Below are 21,660 nucleotides of genomic sequence, written 5' to 3' on the forward strand. Positions count from 1 at the left end.
AGCTGAAAGCTGTATGGGTCATATACATGAATTAGGTTTATTGTAAAGATTCCTGGCTTGCTTGGAGACGGTTGGAGTGCAAGACATTTGCTTTCTTTCCTTCTAACCATACAAATTTGGGAGGATAATTAGTACTCTTCTGTGACTGTCATGTCTACTGCTTTGTCATGTCTTTCCATTATTAAAATGTCAAAATATTTGTTAGTAGTCCAGTTGTGAAAGCTTGGGGAATTTGTGTTTCAGTTGGGTAGACAGATCGGAATCAAAATGATTAAAAAAAAACTAGTGAGGAGTATATTTGTGTGAAAAGCAAATCTTGATCATCAGCCATGGGATTTGAAGGCTGTTCTGCAGGTGAATTCATCCAACCTTCTTTTTACAGTTATACATTCAATATATTGTAAAGGTTTGGGAAGAGGTGCCATCAGTATGCTGGCAATACCTATTGCATTGTCTCATATTTATTGTTATGCCCTTTCTATTTTGCTTTTTTCTATTTTGCCTTTTATTTAAGCTGTTTATCAAAGCTTAAAGCAAATTACAAAATTTAACAGCCAGCTATAAATACAGTAAAATAGTAAACTTTCAGCAGACATTAAAACTGCCCCTTCTTCATAAAAATGTCCTGCTAAAAAGTTCTGTCTTACACATTCTGTGAATTCACAGCAGTCTGGGAACTTCATGGGTTATGTCAGCAGAGTATTCCATCAGCTGGTGACCTCCATGGAGAATTCTGTATTAAGTACAGCCACCAATCTTGCCTATATGCATGGAGGTACTTTCACATGAGGGAAATGGTTGCAGCAAAGCATATTGTGGCATTTTTATCTCTATGATTTGAATATTTCCTCAGTGTCTTACGACAATGAAGTAGGTATAGGTCAGTCAGTCATTCGTTATTACAGTCATTTGACCAATCATGTAACATGTTTACAAGTAGGTACAGGTAAACTGAAGTAGAGCCTTCACTTTACAAACAACCTCAGTGGCTACCACAGATTTTGCAGGCTTGTATTTATTTTATTTTCCTTACATTTCTATCCCATCCTCTCCACAAGCAGACTCAGGGCGGCTAAAAGTCAGTCCAGATGTTTACACTTTGTATGTAGAAGAGTTCTCATTGATTACTACTGTTATCTTTATTACTGTTGTTTTTATTAACTTTATTTATAACCTGCTTTTCTCACGGAGACGCACAGTGGATTATGAAATATGTAGAACAATTCAGTCATGCATCATCACCATCATAATTGTACAGCAGTGTGTGTAGTACAGACAGGAGATCCTAAGATTGTCTGGCAGGCAGATGTTCTAGCTCTTTTAGCGTTATGCACCACTAGGTGGTGAACTACACTTGTTTTTTAAGGCAAGAGATATTTCAGAGATGGTTTGCCATTGCTTGCCTCTGTGTCCATGTCCCTGGTATCCCTTGGAGGTTGCCCAACCAAATACTAAGCAGAGCTGAACCTCTTATGTTTCTGAGATATGATGAGATTGGGTTAGCCTGGGTCATCCAAGTCAGGGCCTCAGTCATGCAGCAAACAGACTCTTTATCAAAATAGTCCAATGAGACTAGGATGGTAAAATGGGGAGGGGGGGGGGGAATAGATGGCTTGCAGCATCCTCCAATTTCTAAGTTAACAGCCTAAGATAAATCTTAGGTTTGCTGCTACATCCAATATTTCTGGCAAAGCTTTCTTGCAAACAGAGATTTGGCAACTGTCTTTTTCTTTGTGATTCCTAAGTTGCTTCACTCGAAGTCTGTGAACAGGAGCTTTCTCTTTAAACATGATCAGAGGCTGCAGGTGGTGTAGATCGTTGCAGTCTGTTTCCTGACTTAAGAGTAGCTAACCATTAGGTCAGTATTTTGGCCCTTTTACTAACATGACTTCTGGGAGCAATTTGGTGTAGTTTTAGTTTTTGCTGGTGGATACTGCATAGCTAGGAAATTGCCTCCTCAGTCTGTGTCTAGGGATGAGTGAATTCTGTCACTTCTAATCTTTTTAAAACATCAGTCTGTTTAGAAAATAAGTGGGTTGTGAATAGGCTATTGCATTTAAAATAGTTGGTAGCTGCTGTGAGTTGAAGAAACTAAGGATAGTGGTAGAATCTCTTAAATACAAGGTATTTAATATATATAAGAAAGAGCCCCGTGGTGCAGAGTGGAAAGCTGCAATACTTCAGTCCATGCTCTCTGCTCATGACCTGAGTTCAGTCCTGGCAGAAGCTGGGTTCAGGTAGACTCAGCCTTCCATCCTTCCGAGGTCAGTAAAATGAGTACCCAGCTTACCAGTGGAGGGGGGGAGTGTAGATGAGTGGGGAAGGCAATGGCAAACCACCCCATAAAAAGTCTGCCATGAAAACATCGTGATGCGACATCACCCCAGAGTCGGAAATGACTGGTACTTGCACAGGGGACTTTTTACCTTTTTTTTTTTTTAACCCTCAGGATAGAGCTGCCTGAAATGCAGATAACATATCAGATTATCCTGATAATTAGAGTCAGTGTGGTAGATGGAGTAGGGATGATGGACAGTGTTGGACTTTTCAGAGATGAGATCTGGATTCAGATTCTCACTTTGCATATTTCCTCCATGTGGGCCCAGCAGTACTGTCTCCTGAGAAAAAGAGATGGCTATGGGTAGGGAAAGAGTAAGGAGTTCCTGAGAAATAGGCGTGATGATGCATGCCTATTTTTATTTTTGTAATTCCATTTTTGCACTGTTTGACACATCATGTCTGATACTATTTTGCATATCTTCTAATTTTTGTAATTCTGGTCCTGGAATTGTTTTTGTAATCCTGGAATTGATTATTGGATGTCTCATGCAATTTGATTGCATTGTTTCACCTTGTGTAATCCACGTTGCATCTTAGTAAGAAAGTATATCTTTAAAGCCCTATATGGTCGAGGACCTGTCTACCTTAGGGACCGTCTCTCCCCATATGAACCCCAGAGAGCACTGAGGTCAGCCGGGAAAAACTTGTTGACTATTCCTGGACCGAGAGAGGTGAAGCTGCAAAGTACCCGTAACCGGGCCTTCTCCTCTATAGCCCCGAGCCTATGGAACCAACTTCCAGAGGAAATGCGGGCCCTGCGGGACCTTGAACAGTTCCGCAGGGCCTGCAAGACCTTCCTCTTCCGACTGGCTTTCGCTGATGAAAAAGGAAACAGCTAAGGAAAACCGCCATCATAAAAAGCAAACATAGCATTAGCACTTTTACTAATTTAAATTAATTAATTTTTAAAACTCAATTAGAATTTTAATTAAAATGTTCATAATGTTTAAATGTAATTTTATTTATTTCTGTATAACTAAGACTTGAATTATGCTGTTAGCCACCCTGAGCCTGCTCCGGCGGGAAGGGCGGGATACAAATAAAATTTTGTTGTTGTTGTTGTTGTTGTTGTATATAGCCTGGATCATCCCAAGGAAGCCTCTTCTTGGGTGATGACAGTATTTCTAGCTACACTGTACGCTTGGTTTAACCACATTAATTTCCCTTTAGGCTTTTCTTCCTTTTGTTTTTTTCATGTAGTTGTCTGTATATGGTAGAATTTACTGTTAATCTGCATTCATATGTCATAAAGATGTACACAAACCTGGCTCACTGTTCATCCCCACCCCTTAAGCTGATTGTCCAATTAAACACTAGCTCTTGTTACCCTTAAAACAGGTGCAATGATTAACTGGAGTTAGTTCCTCCACCCACACAACAGTTCTAAAACTGGAGGTTCCTGGTTAGTGGGAAGGGAAACTAGCGCCAGTTAGCTCATGAACCTTAATTCATCTATTCCTGATAAATGGAGCTTGTTTAAAAAAATAATCATGATTTTCAATACAAGAATGGAAGAGCAAGGAGTCTGTATGTGAGCCACACAACAAGCAAGGTTCTCAGTCTTCTTAGGTTGAAGGCAGGCTTTGTGGAGAAAGATTTGAACCTGTTCCATTGCGATTGTGTGGATCTGGTTCTGTCATAGTGTTGCAAACCTCCAGGATGGGGCGGGGGGGGGGGGGCTCCCAGAATTACACATGATCTCCAGACTACATAGATAGCCTATTAATTCATTTATTTAAAACATTTATTCCCCTTCTGATGGAGAAATGACTGCTTTGGAAGGTGGGCTGTATGGCATTATATGCTACCAAGGTCCCTTCCCTCCCTAAACCACAGCCACCAATGCTCTACGCTCAAGCCTCCAGGTATTTCCAAATCCAGCCCTGGCAACCCTGTTCTGTCCAAATATGTTATTTTTTGTTCACTTCAGTCATATGTTTTCTATTTTTGACTTTATTTTTTTCCTTCTTTTCAGTTTACAAAAGCTAAGTCATGTGTGCTGAGGTCACCAGTGGTGCTGCTGTTTGCATAAATATGCCAAACGGTACCATGTTCTATACTAAAAGTGCAATCCTAAACAGATTTGCAACTTTCTAAATCGAATTGAAATAAAGGAGCTTAGAAGAGTTTAACTTTGTTTGAGTTAGTTTCTTTCTTTCTTTCTTTCTTTCTTTCTTTCTTTCTTTCTTTCTTTCTTTCTTTCTTTCTTTCTTTCTTTCTTTCTTTCTTTCTTTCTTTCTTTCTTCCTTCCTTCCTTCCTTCCTTCCTTCCTTCCTTCCTTCCTTCCTTCCTTCCTTCCTTCCTTCCTTCCTTCCTTCCCAGTCAAGCAGGGTTCAAGGTGGCTTTCACCAAATATACAATAAAATCAGCATTACAGTTTTAAAATCCAATTTCTCAGATTAAGAAACCTAACAATCAACTACTATGTCAGATGGTACCCAACATTCTGTCACAGGTGGGCAGCTGGGAGGCAGCCAGCACAGAGAAGTTGTGGCCCAACAGTAAAATAGAGGGAGGTTGATTGATCTCTCTAGCTGTCACTGTCCTTAACCATATGCCCAATGGAACATCTTGGTTTTACAGACCCTGTGGAACTGAACCAAGTTTTGCAAGGTCTATGCCGGATTATAATTGATGTGCTTTATGTTGTTAAATCAAGAACATTAGTTTAAGTGTGACAAAAAGTATTACATATACTTCAAGTTTCCCAAAAATTTTGTGTCCCCCCTCCAATGTTTTTTTCCCACTCCTTCAAAATGTCTTGAATGTTTACATCTCTGATTTTGTGTGTACTTGTGTGTCCAACTGAAAAGATTCAAGGTGAAAATTTGCTCTAAAATTGCTTGTGTTTCTCTGAGGCTTTGCACCACTTCTCTCCCATTCTGTACTTTCCCTCAACTCTCTTACAATTCCACTATTTAAATTATTGTATGTGGACCTGTGTATGTGATAGTAAGCTAAAGTTTATTCATTGGTTGAAATTTCTAGTGCTGACCCGGAAATCTGTCCTAGAAAACGTCAGTGAATCCATCAAAGAGATCTTGAGAATTGAGTTCAGGAGATCAGTAGAATTGGAGGTAAGTAGTTGCAAATATTAATCATTCAAATTAATTTGGCATTAATCACTTGGCACATTATATAGACTGAAGGAATCTTTGGCATCACAGAGATACTGGAAGCATATAGCTGTAGCTTGGACATAACTTCAAATTAGCAGGTGTCTTGATCCTAAATCCTGAGGGCTCATGAATGTTTCCATGTGGTGTAATTTTGTGTGCTTTTATGTAGTCTTTGGTATGCTCATCACTTCTTTGCTGACCTAGGAAATCTTCCGTCTCCCTGAATCAACATTATTATTAGCATAGAGGAGGAAACGTTTCCTTTGTACAGTTTCTGCACAGTATGCGATAATTCTCAGCAACTACTTCAGCATGGGAGTTTCTTTCATCAGGGAACAGCTTTAATGGACTCATGCTGATTTATGTGGGCAGGCAGTCTGGGCAGAAGCATGGTATTTTTGGTAGCATTAAGAAAGATGAGAGGAGGCAATATCAGCTACTGTGGGCACAAAAGCATCACTAATGTTTATAAGTAGACTTGAGCTAACACCTTGTATTCCCCTTGCTTTACTGTTACCTTCTTGCAAAACCTTTTTTCCTTCAGTTTGATGTGTGAATGTGTGCATGCACATTCTTCAGAAAGCTTAAACCCAATAAAACTTTGTCCAGTGGCGGACTGGCCAGGATGTCAGCTTGCCCGATGGCAAGTGGGTCCCCTTAAACAATTAGACAATACGTTAAAAATGTTAATGACCTTTTAGTAGCTTGAAAATATAATAGAACTTCCAGTATTATTATAGTAATGCAACTAAAATTTACATTGTATTTAGGGTTGCCAGTCTCCAGGTGGGGCCTGGGGATCTCCTGCTTTTCCAATTGATCTCCAGCTGGCAGAGATCAGCTCCCCTGGAGAAAATGCAACCTGCATTTCCATTTAGTATCTACTGTATACTGCCAGTGATATGTACAATATATGTACACTGTAATTACTAAAATATATTTATTGCAAAAGTTTTAATTGCACCTTTTTCCACAGGTATTTTTTGAAAATTTTATTTATTTCTTATAAAAAATAAATGATAGCCTTATAGTCGTGGGTGGGCCCCCTATGTCTCCTGGCAACCAATATTTTTAGACCCAGTCCACCACTGACTTTGGTTAGTCTTAAAGGTGTCACTGGACTTAAAAAGATGTTCTGTTGCTTCAGCCTAACTTAGCTTTCCACTTGAATCCATTTTCCTTCATTTACCCTGCAAGCATCTTGGCTGATAAATGTCTGAAGCAGCTGCCAGTCTGCAGTAGTCATCAGTAAAACACATAACCTTCCAAGCTTCGGTGCATTCTCTACTAACCTCATTTTCATAAAACAAACAAACAGAATCTTCCTGTTTTTCAGGGCTGAAGCAACTGTGATGTGAAAGATTCTCCACTTTATTTTTGAAAATCAATTAGCAATCTCAGGTGGTTGCTTTAAAGGCAAGGGAAGGATCACTAGGCTGGCAGATGTTTTGCCTTTTATCCTGTTCCTTTCCATGACTGGAAACGAGCCTCCAAGGCTATGTTTAGCTCTGTGGGGGGTAAACAATATGGTTGTTGCAGTATTTTGCCCCACACGGAGATAATTGCACCTTTGGGGAGGTATTTCAAATTATGGAAGAAGGATGGGAGAAAAGGATAAAGCACCTTTTAGCTTAGTGGCCTTTCTCCCATCTTCAAATATTAACAGATCTCGTGGATCGCAACTGCAGTACTCTCAGTTGCTGCTGCCGCTGTGTTTTGACTGATTGACATAATTGTGTTCTTTCCATCTTAGATGAAAGATAGTTTTCTTTTCCAAAGTGCAACTTAAAAAAAAAATCTGGAGTTTTGTTTCCTCTTCAAGGAAGAGATCCCCAACTTGCAATAAAATACTGCCAAGGTTGCTATGTTTTGAAATTAATTGTGCTACATAATAAAGCTACGCAAATTAATTGTTGGATATCTTGGAAACGGGTTCCCAGGAGTGTAACTTTATCTTGCAAACAAACTTGTCTTTATTGTTAAGTGCTGCACATACAGGTTTATGTACAGTGCAACTGAAGGTAAAACCCTGTTCGTTTCATGTTTTCCACCCTTACTTTTCATTTGGTATTATGGTTCACAGATGTTTCATTTTTATGACGCACTTTGCAGGGGGTAACTGTGTAAAATTCAGCACCGTAGCAAAGAAAACTTGCAATGGGTGCTTGCTCTTTAACATTAATAGCTCAGTAGCAACATGAGGCAGAAAATATGTAAGGTGATAACTTTTATTAGAGCAGCTTCTGGTGGTGTAAAGGGGGGGAATTCAAACCTTTGAGGTTTATGAAGCTCACATATCAAATACAAAAACATTTGGAGCAAGTTTACACTAGCAATTTTGAAAGGAAAATGTCAACCTAATGTGACATTTCCCTGCAAGCCCTTATGTAGTTTTACTAGATGCACCCCCTGGAAATGCTGGATTAGTTTCATATGGGTGAAAATCATTGTTGGATTTGAACCCCCCCCCCCCCATTGAAATGTAACTTTGAGGACTGGAATTGAGTATTTCTTGATAATGGGTTTTCCTGCTTCACAGTGGCTTATTCTGTTCATTGTTACTCTTCCATGTGGCTGGTAAGAGCAGGAAGCTGATCAGGAAGGGAGGCAAGGCAGAAGGATTCCTTCTTGCCGTCTGTCAAAAGCACATTGCCAAGTGGGGGCCTGGCCTTGTTTTATCCCATACCACATATCCATACATGGTTTAAGCCTTTCCAAACAATATTAAGTGATGCAGCCATGTTTGTTTAATATTTATACCGCTGCCTTTCTCCCAAGCATCTTAGGACCCAAAGTGGATAAACAGAAATACAAAAACAATGAATAAAATTTTAAAATACATATAATAGTACATTAAAACCCATCAAAAAAACTCCTAAGGCCTCACCAGCAGGGTATTTCCCCTTTGTTCAGGCTCCAAAACCTCTCTGACCAGTTCAAGGAGGCTGTCCCATAGCTATGGGGCAGTGACTGAAAAAAGCCCAAGCCTGAACCATTGCAGAATGTACTGACAAATACTTTGTGCTGGAAAGAACGAAGTCGCCATGCAGAACTTGCAGGGAGAGGCATTCTTTCATTATGCAGTCCCAGGTCAAGAAGGGCTTTAAAGGCGAGCTCTGACATTTTTAATTGAACCAGAAAACTACTCCACAATTACAGTGAAGGGACCTCTGAATAGGGGCATTATGGACTTGTGGTCCTTCTGGCTGTCCCTGCCAGTAACAAATGGGCTGCTGCATTTTGTGATAGCTGCAGTTTCTAGGTAGCCTTCAAGGGCAGCCTACTACATTATGGTAGTATATTACATTAATGTAGTATACTACAGTAATGTAGCTTTAATCAGTTACAGTTGGATATGTGAATAATATTGATGAGGGTGAACCATAGTTGCTGGTTATGATTGCATCATGTGAAATGAGTTCTTAAAGCCATCAGTATAGAAGTTTGTGAGGGTATGCATTATTACATATTTATTTGCAATATGTATTTAAAAGGAGAAAAATTTGGGAAGAATAATAATTAAAAGCAGCCAGTTTCAGCTGTTTGCAAAAATTAGATTTTCCCTCCCCCATCCTGGTGTCATACAGACTTCTAAATTTGAGATTCTGGTCTGATGCTCTGTCAGTAGTGTGATGGTCTATTACAGGTGCCTAAAGAGTATTTAAAACTTTGACCCCACGTTACAGGGGGGGTTAAGTCAAATTGTAGTTCATGCCAGAAGGCCCAAATACTTGGGACTTGTAATATTTGCAATCTTTTTTTTTTTTTTTAAATCAGAATGTTTTCTGGATTTAAAAGAAAATATTTATTTATTTATTTACATTTATATCCCGCCCTCTCCGGAAGTGGACTCAGGGCGGCTTACAACATCATAAAAACAATCAATTCAATAAAACATATAAAACCATAATTTACTTATCAATTTTAAACCCATTCTAGCGCTGTTTCAATCCAATATAGGCGGTATTGGCTTTCCGACTATGATCGCCAGCATTCTGTAGGATGTCCGGTGGCAGCCCCTTTTCAATCAAACCACAAAAGTCTGTTTAAACAGTTCAGTCTTACAGGCCCTGCGGAATGCCGACAAATCCCGCAGGGCCCTTATAGCTTGTGGGAGGGTGTTCCAAAGTTCTGGTGCTGCCACCGAAAAAGCCCTGGATCTCGTTATGCATAGCCTGGCTTCTTTTGGGCCAGGGGCAGACAACAGATTTTTTGTCCCTGATCACAGTGCTCTCTGGGGGATATATGGGGAAAGGCGGTCCTGTAGATAGGCAGGTCCCTGACCATAAAGGGCTTTAAAGGTTAATACCAACACCTTGAAGCGAACTCGGAACACAACAGGCAACCAGTGCAGCTCTCTCAGCACTGGCCAAATGTGCTCCCATCGTGGCAGCCCCATTAACAGCCATGCTGCAGCGTTCTGCACTAGTTGTAGTCTCCGGGTTAGCATCAGGAATAGCCCCATGTAGAGAGCATTACAGTGATCTATTCTTGAGGTGACCGTAGCATGGATTACCGTCGATTTTCTAGACTTTGTGGTTTTTAGAAAACAACATGTAGCCCAAAGGTCCAGGAAAAAGAGAGCAAATTAGAAAGTCTTAAATGTAATGTGTTTTGGTCTCATGATTTGTTCAGGTTCTATCACAATTTCAGAGTTATGGTCCTGTACTTTTGGCAATTGGGGCTGCTAGTACCACGAGTTTTCCTCTGTTGATGGAAATGTTTATTCTTAAATGCAAAGCTTTTTTGCAGAAAAAGCCCAGCAGGGACTCATTTGCATATTAGGCCACACCCTCTGGTGCCTCCATTGTTTCACACAGCTTTTTTTGTAGAAAAGGCCCAGCAGGAACTCATTTGTATATTAGGCCACACCCTGTGATATCAAGCAAGCTGGAACTGTGTTCCTGCTCAAAAAAAGTCCTGCTGGTGTGTCCCTTCTTTCCATTCTTGAGAATGCCCAGGGTGAGAAGACTAGAGAGAAAGGGTTTGTCACAATGAGTTAATCCATCTTGGCCTCTCCTGCCCACAATAAGCCTACAGATGCTTGCTATGCTGCTAAGAAGAGGTATATAGGACTCTCTGGGGCCATGTATGTGTTTTGCTGCCATCTTGCCTTATTTAATTGAATTATTTAACTGGTTTTTAATCACATATTGATTGTATTTTATCTATGTTGTGAGCCGCCCTGAGCCCTATGGGATAGGGTGGGATATGTAATAAATAAAACAATATAACACAAAGCTGTAGTTTGGCATGGCATGATTGAAGGGTTCTCCCATTCCTTTGTCCCTCTCCCATCTTCATTTGTGCACTCCAGTTCAGTTAGTTACTTCCTGTTTAGTGTAAACTATAGTTGCCCATTACATTACATCTTTACACTTGCTGCCTTCTAAACCAGGATTGGACACCACGGTTGAAGAGAATTTGCAATCCTGATGTGGAGGCCAAGCCCAACTCACTGTTTGCTTATGTAAATATAATGGCAAACTGTGGTGTACATGGAACAGAAAGCAACTGTTCAAACTTGGAGTACATGGGGGGAATATGGACCATGTGAGACAGTGACTTATCGACTTAACACCATCCCACATATTTTAGTTGTGCAAGAGAGACATGACCTCTCCAGCTCATAGGATAGTTCTGTAGCATCTCCTCCTCCAATGTTGAGCAAGCTGCCCAGTATTTGTGCAAAAGTAATTGCACAGCAGTGGGTGCCACAAGGTGTTTGCCTATTTGTTTTTAAAAATGTGTTTCTTTTTTCTTAGGTTTACAGACTTTCTCCAAAATTCTCTTTTTTGGTGACCTCGGGTCCATTTGTTTACACAGCAATTGCTGTCATAAATGCTGTTGTGAACAGCAGCCTTCTTCGTCGTCCAATGCCTCTAATTTCATCACTGCAACCTTCTTTCACAGTTCCAGACTGCAGATTCCATGTACAGACTGGTAAGTTAAACAATTTTTCTGGTATTTTTAGTATATAGAGCCAAAGTAGAGAAACTTGGTTGTATTGATCTTGATTAATTGCAGGACAAAGCAACACACCCTTTCTCAAATCACAGATTTAATGAAGAGTGATGTTATTTTTGTGGTCTGCATCTTGCTTTGGTGTTTTCACGCATGTGAATTTGAATGTGCTATTTAGGTCCTCCAACAATGTTGATTGAGTGATTGATTAAATAAATAAATCAAACAGCCTAGGGCAGAAAGATGGGTGGCTTAAGAAGTGACAGTCATGGCAAATGTTGGCTTTATTTTGTGGGGGGAGAGACAAAATAATGAGCTGTCTTTGATTATTTATGAAGTACATTGTCTATTTTAATGTTTTGTAATCTTTAAAGCAGTTTCCTGAATGATTCATTTTAACTTACGTTGCATTCCAGAAACTCTTGACCCTAGTACTAAACAATTTAGTTGTTTTGTTTTTGTTTTTTGCCAGGGAGCAAAAAGAGAGTAACATTAATAACTAATGAAGAATTAGTTATTAAGCTAGCTGAACTGGAGTAAGGCAGAATAAAATTTGTGCTTCTGTGTTAGAGTTCCTCCTGTCAGGTGTTAGGGGGTTTGATCTCAGTGAATCTTTCCATTGTTTTTGGTAACTGTACAGCTCTGCAGCTTATTCCGCCCCCCTCCATTTTTGAAGCTGCAGGCCAGCCGGCCAGCCTGTGTGATAGAGGAGGGCTTCTCAGGGGGACAGAAGTTGTGACGGAATGGCCTACCATGTCACCTAATGAGATGCAAGCTGAGTTGTGAAGAGTACAGTGTTTACAGAGGAGTCTTGGCAGTATCCTGGTTGTATGTTAGGTCACCAACAAACCACATCTGTGCAAATGAGGTCAAAGTATCAGACAGAAATGCATCCGTTCAGTGGAGCAATCTGCAAGAAGAAGTCCATGTTACATTGTGGATTCTTGACTAGATTCCTCAAAGTATAGTTTAGCCTTAAATAGCAGGCACAAGGGAGAACTCAGTTGGATTGGGGTTGTAGCACTGAGGGCAGGGAAAAGGGTAAGTTAATTCTTGCCCCCCCACACTATCTTTATGCCTGTTGTGCCAGCGGTCACACAAAATTGCCACTCTTGTGCAACTGTTATTTGTGGAAGAGAAAATGATAGACAAAGAGAGAACGCTTGTATGTTCCACCTTACTAAAGCCAATAGCAGCTCATGGAAGTGGAGTGATTTTGGTCTGCTGGCTGAGGTGAAAGATGAGGTTTTCCTTCTTTAGTGCTTCCACATGTCAGAGGATCCTGTCATAAATCCCTTACTTGATGTGTAGTAGATAGATTCAGGTGGGCAGCTATGTTGGTCTGTTGCCTTTGCTGTTTTCCCACACAACTAATGCTATCCAGACCAAACTTGTAATTCTTTCAATTTGCTAATTTCACTATTTTGCCATTAGATTCTGACTGTGTGCTATTTTGCATGCATAACCACTGCCCACCAGCTATATGTAGCACTGCTTACTGTACACCATCTCATTGTCTGACAAAGTGTGCATGCACATGAAAGCTTACATTCTGAATAAACTTTGTTGGTCTTAAAGGTGCTACTGTACTCCAACTTTGTTCTGTTGATGTGTAGTGTAACCCTAAGACCAAGGGAGCAGAGTGGGATTCAGAAATACTATTTTTCAATCATGGTGCGATGCTTGTTCTGGTAATAATTTATCACTGGCCAGCCTTGCAGTGGTCAACTATGTTTGTGTATGTGAACGCCGAGGCTGATTCCGCACTAACCTTGCTCCGCACCAGGCTTCTGTTTCTCTCCAGAGCAACCTAGCAATTTTGCACCAGCTGCTCCATGCCACCATTTTATGTGGGGAAAACCCATGATTTGCCACTCCGCAGCGTAAACCTGTTTTTTAAGGTTTACATTGTGGCACGGCAAATCGCAGGTTTTCCCCGCACAAAATGGTGGCGTGGAGCAGCTGGTGCGAAATCACTAGCTTGCTCTGGAGAGAAATGGAAGTCTGGCGTGGTGCAAGGTTAGTGTGGAATCAGCTCTAGAGGGGAAGAGTTGTGGAATTCTGGCCTCAGGTTAAGTGAGACTGTCCCTGGGAGAATCAGGATCTGGGAGTAAAATATATCAGTTCAGGCTTTGCCATCCCCCTATTGGGTAATCTAAACATTAAATATAGTAACAAAAACATATAACTTTATATTTCCAGTGCTTCAGTTCGTGCCTCAAAACATTGACATTCGCTTCTGTAACTTCAGCCAGCGTATTGAAAAAGGGCTGACTATTGCATTTGGGGAAGTGAGGAAGCATCATCTGGACATATCTAACTTCTCTGTGCAGGTGAGATAAGATTGTTCTGAAGGGAAAGCTTCCCTTCCTCTCTCCTTTCCACCAAAGTACTGTACGTTGATGACAAGCAGCACAATGAAGTTGGTGATTACTGCTGGAGTTATTACCAATCAATGTGATTCCTGTAGACCATGGGTGGGGAACATTCATGGCCCTCGAGATCACTTGGTCTGACCCTCGGGGATTGCTAAGCCGAGCCACACGGTGGCCTCTACAAAAAAATAGCCTTGAACCTAAACATTTGCCTAGGGTGGCGGGCCAGGGATGTGTGTGTGTGCCAAATTAGGCTCTCCTCAGATGACTTAAAATAGAAAAACAATTATTTGTTTTAATTTTGCCAGCCTAAATCATTCTCCCTCGGTGGAGCACTGTTTTTTAAGTTGATAATTTTGTATGGCTCGCGAGTGATGTTATAAATATCCAAATGGCCCTTGGAAGAAAAAAGCTTCCCCACCCCTGCTATAGACAGAAGCCAGATAACTATTTTTTTTTTGTTTCCAGAGCCCTGCTAAATGCTGGCTGCATTCAAATAACCAAGTAAATCATGGGCCAGAAAGTGAGCTTTAGAAGTCCTTGAGGTCATCTTAGTTCCTCACACAGTGCACCTAAGCATGTCTACTCAGAAGTCTTATTTTATTCAGTGGGGCTTCCTTCCAGGAAAATCCTGTAAAGCCTACAGCGATTGTCTACGGGCTATATGATGATTCCTGACCAGTTAATGTTGAAACAGGCTTCATTTCCATGCTTTTTAAAAGGCAAATACAAAGTGATCCAGAATACATAATTAATAAAAAAATATTATAGTGGCTTGTGTCCCTCCATCATTTTCTACCAATGAAAATGAAATTCCTTTCTGTTAGCAGAGGAAGGGGAGATGTTTGCCAGAGTAGTAAAGCTGCAGTACAGCAGTCCGAACTCTTTGCTCACGACCTGAGTTCAATCCCGGTGGAAGCTGGGTTCAGGTTGCCGGCTTAAGATTGACTTAGCCTTCCATCCTTCCAAAGCGTGTGTGTGTGGGGGGGGGGGGAAGTGTAGATGACTGGGGAAGGCACTGGTAAACCACCCTGTAAAAAGTCTGCCATGAAAACGTCGTGATGCGATGTCACCCCAGAGTCAGAAACGACTGGTGCTTGCACCTTTACCTTTTTTCACCTCTTCTCCAGGAGCAGACTTTTTTTTGGGGGGGGCGCTCTGTGGATTAGAGCTAGAGCAGAAAAGCCCTGTTCTCTATGCTTTGTACCACTTATGGTTTCTTGAATAAAAGCCATTGTATTCTTTTAGCCATTTAACACAGACCGTATTCTACAGGTAAGATACAGTATATATAAAAAACCTTCCTTTTTATATGGTCCTGTCGCTGATTTCCCCTACACAATAATAAATAATTAATACTGCTCTAGAGTATTCAGATAACTTTTATATACATAGAAGACTGTGCTATTCTTCTTCTTGTATTTTGAATTGGAATTGTTGAGCTGTATGGCCAATAATTATTTTGTAAATAAATACAATACACAAAGTATAGATGAAGAATTGAGTCTGCAAGAAAATGGCTTATCTAAATCCACATTGAGACATCATGGTGGAGGTGATGTGTGAAGCAGGTAGCTCAACATCTTGGTCATTGTGTAATATCAGTTCTATAGTGCATGCAAACTACTTCCCTAAGCCAAAATCACAGGTCTTTCTTCATTAACTCCCTACACAGATGCCAAGAGTATTGTTGATGCATTTCTTGGAAAAGCTCCCAGTGCACACTAAAATTATAACTAAAGACTTTAGTTATGGACTCAGATTTTAAAAATCCTGTTTGTAATATTTGTGTTTTGAGAACAGTGGTTTGGAAAATGAAAAGTGATTCTAATATTTTTTTCCCCTTTTTCTAACATAATCTATTCAGATACTGAATATAACCCTGGGTAGGTCTAGAGCAATATATCGTCAAGGCCCTGTGAAAATTGTATTTGCTGTTCAAGAAAAACGGGGATTCTTGAATGGGTCTGAAGTCAGTGAATGGCTAAGGAACCTGTCTGTGGTGGAGTTCAGTTTCTACTTGGGCTTTCCTGTACAGCAAATTGCAGAACGTAAGTATTGTTGTAAAAAAAAGTTCTTGTTTAAATGACTCTCGAGTGCATTTTAGACGTTCTCTTCATGTCCAGATAAATCTGATTTGGGTTTCTGTGGGTACATTCGCATGTCCAGTTTGGCTGTGGTTAAAGAAATGTACAGAAACCCAAGCCATGCTGGTCATGTGTGTACTTGCCACCTCCCTCTTTTTCACACAGAATGCACAGCATGATGAAGGAACATTGGCTTAAGAATTATTCCACTTACATCAGATATACCAGTACAGACATGTGCCTGAAATGGCACTTGTTTTCCATTGCTTTAAACTGGGATTCTTAATCAGGGTTTAATCCTGGCTTAGTATCACAGTTACGGGACAGAAAACTAACACCAGTGAAGCCATGGGGCTACACCCACGTGTAGATTGCCAGAGTTAAGCCAGCAATCCTTGCATTATACTGTGCAGAGAGGAGGGAAGAGCCAGATGTATCCTGAGTCCAGCACAGACTGGATTTGTCTAACCACAGTTAAATGGAGGCTAAAGCCTCTGTTTAACAGTCTAGCCAAGCTTTTTCTTGTGGTTTTGTCTTCATGTATCCCTGACCTGGATTGTCCAGGCTAGCCTGATCGCATCAGATTTTGGAAGTTAAGCAAGGTCGCCCCTGGTTAGTATTTGGATGGGAGACCACTAAGAAATACCAGGGTCTGTACACAGAGGCAGGCAAGCCACCTCTCAATGTATTTTGCTTTGAAAACCCTAAAGGGTCACTATAAGTTGACTGTGACTTGATGGCAAAAAAAAAAGAGTTAGAAACAGGCTCTCTCTCAACAATGGGATTTCATTTCTGGTCATAACAGCTGGCAGTGGTTGTTAGCAGCAATGTCACCTAAGGCCTGTTCTCATGGCCATACCTTTAACCCATGATAACTTAGTTGAATGAAAGATTTACAAGAACAAATGAAGTGTATTTTATGGCCATCAGCACATGCAGGTTATCTGCTCTTTCTTTGGCACAGTCTACATGGTGTTGTGGTCAGTATAAAATTTTTCAAAATTTGTCAGTCGTGTGTTGAGTCATGGCATGAAGTGGTTCAAAGCTTTTAAAAATTAGAATCATGTTTGGTGATTGTATAAATAGAATGGGCCAGGAAGGAAAAGCTCTGTTGCTGCATTTTTTCAAGGATAATAACTTTTAGATGCTGAAGTGCTTTATTGCTTTGTATTTTGCATGGCTGGAAGGGCAGATGTGAGTCTAGGTATTTAATCAGGGAGGTCTTCCATCTTCTAATACTGTGACTGCTCTTGATGGAAAGCTACTGCTTTGTGTAAAATATAGAAAATATGTTTTCTGGCATTAAAATGAATGATCTTGCTAAGCAAGAAACATTATGTTTACATACAGACCTATTTAGGAGGCCATTTTCTCTGAGACATAATTGGACATTGTTCTTTCACAACATAACAAGGAATTGTGCCCTCAATAACAAGACCTGTGGCCATTAAAAATAAAACAGCTTGTAACTTTTTCCTTTCCTTCCTTCTCTGTGCCACCACTCAAATACAATGGCTGGTGTTTCAGCTTTGGAAGAGAGAGCAGTCACAATCATGCAGATTTATTTGAAACTGCTGTTCAGATAAACATACACTGTAGAAGTCAGGAAGGAAAGAAGGATGGATGGGAAACAATATTATCTAAATTTAATAAAGAACTGTGAGATCCAAGAAATTAGACTACCCAATTGAGCCACTCACAAGTACTAACTCAGGAAGAACTTGATAAAAGCACCTGCTTGAGACTACAAAAAAGGGAATATTCTCAGTCCAGGATTCATGGGTTGAAGTATGCTGAGTTTGGATTGATGGACTACTTATAGGCTTGAGTACAACAGTGCAGTACTGAACCGTTACACCCTTCTAAGTCCTCTGAATTCCACAGGCATAGAAGGATATAACACTGCTGAAGATCTAGTCATAAGGTTGTCCTTTGTCCTAATAAACTATAATTTAGTATCTAAAAGGGCACTGAAGCTTTAGTAATATGCAAGTTTATTTAAATATAATCAATCAGAAGGTGGTCTAGGACCCAATTTAAACATTCTTTAATTGATTGACTGTTCTAACATTTCAGTGTTGCCTATGCAAGAATCCAGAATGAGAAGGTGGAATTTGACTAGGGAAGGGGAATTTCTTCCCAGTCCCAAATATGGAATCATTAAGATGCCCAACAATGAAGTACATTTCTAAATTAGATTAAAACCAATTGGGCAGGAACTGTTTCTGATGTGTAAAGTGTATAAAATCGGGTACTGCAGAAGGCACATCAAAAATGGTCTCAGCACAGCAAGTTTATAGCAATGTTCTACATGGTTTCCCAAATAAATTTTGGTTGGGGTGCAGCTGCCAATGGCTCAGCATCATGTCTCTGGTTCCTGAAATTCCTGTGCTTCAAAATTTCTAAGCCTTTGCTGTAAGAATGCATGGGTTTGTTTAAAAGCCATATTTGCAAGTTAATTTTGATGAAATGATGATGGCTTGTTGAGTGTTAAGCCTGAGCATTATGTCGTCTCTAAGAGAACTCAGCTCTTCATTTAAAATTTTATGTCCTTTAGCAGATGGCTAATTCCAGTTTTTCCCCAGGCTGAGGAAACATCAGCACAGGTTTCTTGCTGCTCATTTTTCCATGGTATTTGTGTGTGCAGATAAATGAATGTATCACATGGGCAAGCAGATCTCCTGCCTTTAAACTACCAATATAACACACTCTACATAATCATTTTTTCTCTGAATAATTGATCAGCAACTAAGGGGAGAATGATTCATATATTTTTACTTACTTTGTAGACAGATACTGTGAATCTTGTTTCAAGGGACATGGCTAAGAGCAAGAGCTATGTATTATTTAGAGAGCTACAGGAAATTAATGCCATTAAATTTGGGGAAGGGAACTGGAATTTTCTGATTAAAGTATCTGATTATTGTTGAGGTGATAGTTCTTTGGAAGCCATTTATTGCATATTTTCATAGTGTTTCTGCACCCCTGAACCTTGGTTTTTGGGGTTTACATGCAGGTCAAGTGCTGACTGATGACTTTTTATATGCTACTTCTCCTACGTGACTTTCCACATAATATCAAATTCCAGTCCAAATGTTTAATCCATAAGGAAAAAAATACTTTTTGAAAACTGTATTTTATTTAGAACAATTTTATCCTGCCTTTTCACTCAATTAGGGTTCTAAAGGTGGTAAACAGTTATAAAACACACAGAGAGCAACAATTAAAAACATAGGAGGGAGGGAGGTAAGTGAAGACCGAAAGTTCTTCACCTGCTACCAGAAGATAATGAAAGAGGGGAACAGAAGAATCTACCTAGGAAGGGAATTCTACAGTGCTGATTCTACACCCAAGAAGGCCCATCTACTTCCTCTTGCTAGGGGCACCCAAAACAGGCCCCACAAAGATGAATGTAATGGTCAGGTCGGTTCTTATGGAAGAGGACTGTCTAAAATTTGTCAGACCTGCTACATACATAATTAGGTTCATAGGACTGTAGCATTTGTTACTTGAAAATAAGACAATGAGCTTTCTAGTTTGGCATTAGCTCTCCTCCTGCTGCCATTCTGTCTCAAAATATGCAAGCATATAATACCTCTGTAGGAATTAATTAGATTAATTCAATGATCAGAATGTAGAACTGGCAGCAGTGATTATTCTGCCCTAAGACCTTGCACAATTTATTTAATTATCTCAGTAGGAACTGCAAAATAGCCTCTTGATTTCTGTCTGTTAGAATTCTGGAGCTTTCTGTTAATATGTTTTCTGTCTCCTTCCCCCAAAATTTTTTTCCCCTCCAGCTGTTTATTATCCTCAACTGAACACATCTAACTTGATGAAATCTTCCTGGGTGCGAACAGGTATGTACAACTATAAGACTGAATCGTTTTTGTGATACTCTGTTAGCTGGATAACATGAAGGCTCAGTCACGAAAGGCATTTAAAAGGGGTTTTAAAAAAGTAGTGACCATGCTTCTGAAACTACATCTAAAGTAGATAAAAATTTTGGGTGGTGTGTGGAAAATAATAATAACGGGAAAAGTCGGGAAGCTTTAAATAAAATAACAATGTTAGTATCTTTTGCTGTTGGTAAACTCTTTTGGCCAGTCTCATTTCTGCAGTTTGCTCTAACAGATTAATGTCATTGTGTATTTTGGTATTCAGTTTTATAATTAAGAAAGAACATTTAAATGAAAGAAGAGAAATTGAAAACATAATAAAATGTCTTTTCTTAGGACCAGTTTTTAGTGTAGTGTAGTGTAGTTCTGGCCTCACTGGTGGACCTCCCCTACAATTACTTTATATTTACACTTCACTTATATTTCATTTGTGCCCCACTTTCCTTCTCAGAGGGAACCCAAAGTAGCTTACGTTTTCCCTTTCTCCATTTTATCCACACAGTAGCCCTGTGATGTAGGTTAGGTTGAAAGTGTGTGACTGACTCAAGGCCATCCAGCAAGCTTCCATGGCGGAATGGGGATTTGAACCTGGGTCTTCTAGCTTCTAGTCCAACATCTACTGAACGGCTATGTCATACTAGCTTTGAAATGAGATGATGGAGGGCGATAACTGAAAATTGTAACTAGAATTGTGTAAATTCTTTGACCAGAAATCTTGACCTAAACTTGCAATTTCTCTTATGAATTATTATAATTTTTGCCTTTGTGGCTATGATTCTGGCTAAGCATCCAGAAATTCAGGATATGTAGTAGCCATTCATCTAAAGTGAATCTGTGGGATAGGTGGGATTAACCTTTTTAAAATTCAGTCTCTAAATTGGGCTGCCAATGATGGAGACTGGGAAGTGCATCACAATAATGTCAAGACATGGGATAAATTAAACCAGATGTTATGGAGGGGGAAATTTTAGGGAAGCTAAACACTATTTATTTATTTATTTCCTTAAATTTCTACCCCGCCCTCTTCGCAATTGGACTCAGGGTGGCTAACAGGCATTTATATTTACAATTTAAAATCAATAAAATACAGTTACAGTTAAAAGCATTCCGTGGAGCTGTGCCACTTCAATTTAGGCTAGAGCACCACTCATTCTGGAAGCTCCCTTTTCTCTGTTTTTTTAAAAAACAGTTTCCATCATATGAAATTTGTGGGACTGTACAATTATAGGAAATGTTTTTTGTCTAAAAGCTTATCAGTTTTAATGTAATTTTAACTTAGTTGTTTGAATTTTAAATTACATGTAAGTTATAAGTCAGTCCCTTCCTTTGGCTGATGAAAATCGATATACTATGGAATCTGTGGTGAAATTTTGGTTAGCTTGTTACAGCATCAGGAAAAGTCAGTTAATTCTGTAATAATAACTTGGGTTATGGTTTTACCTTCTCTCTCCTATTTAATTGGATTTTATATAGTTTTTATGTAATTGAGATCCTTACAAGAGACCCATGTATATATATTTTTTAAACTTTGTACTTCATATGCTCCCAGTATTTTATATTACTGTAAATGGCTTGATGCCGCAATAAATCTTGACTTGAGTCAGTCCTTTCCTGTCACCATCCCCCTAGGTAAATTGGCAGTTGTGTCCCACAAAATACATACTATGTTAACCTACATGCTTTGGGAGCACACTTTTGCTATGGAAGAACTTGCAGTGGTCACCACCTGATAAAGGCATTATTGAAATGTGTCAGGCAACTTAAGCACCTGTTTTCAGGTTAATTTCCATCACCTTGTTTGTTTTTCTTTGCTGGAAATCATTGGGGCTCACTCCCAAGTAGGTCTACAAGAACTGTGCCTAGATTGCCACGAATC

General features: G+C 39.8%; 1 protein-coding gene across 2 annotated transcripts in view; it reads left to right on the forward strand.

The window, feature by feature from the left end:
• Nucleotides 1-21,660, forward strand: part of KIAA1549 (KIAA1549 ortholog) — a 177,063-nt gene that overhangs the window by 91,321 nt on the left and 64,082 nt on the right. For both annotated transcript variants that reach the window (XM_060245648.1, XM_060245649.1), the window contains exons 3-7: nt 5,329-5,417; nt 11,225-11,402; nt 13,626-13,756; nt 15,666-15,849; nt 19,686-19,745. In XM_060245648.1, the coding sequence (XP_060101631.1) occupies nt 5,329-5,417; nt 11,225-11,402; nt 13,626-13,756; nt 15,666-15,849; nt 19,686-19,745 (642 nt within the window). The remainder of the gene's footprint in view (nt 1-5,328; nt 5,418-11,224; nt 11,403-13,625; nt 13,757-15,665; nt 15,850-19,685; nt 19,746-21,660) is intronic.

This window comes from Heteronotia binoei, chromosome 8, assembly GCF_032191835.1.
Source record: "Heteronotia binoei isolate CCM8104 ecotype False Entrance Well chromosome 8, APGP_CSIRO_Hbin_v1, whole genome shotgun sequence".
Lineage (NCBI taxonomy): Eukaryota > Metazoa > Chordata > Lepidosauria > Squamata > Gekkonidae > Heteronotia > Heteronotia binoei.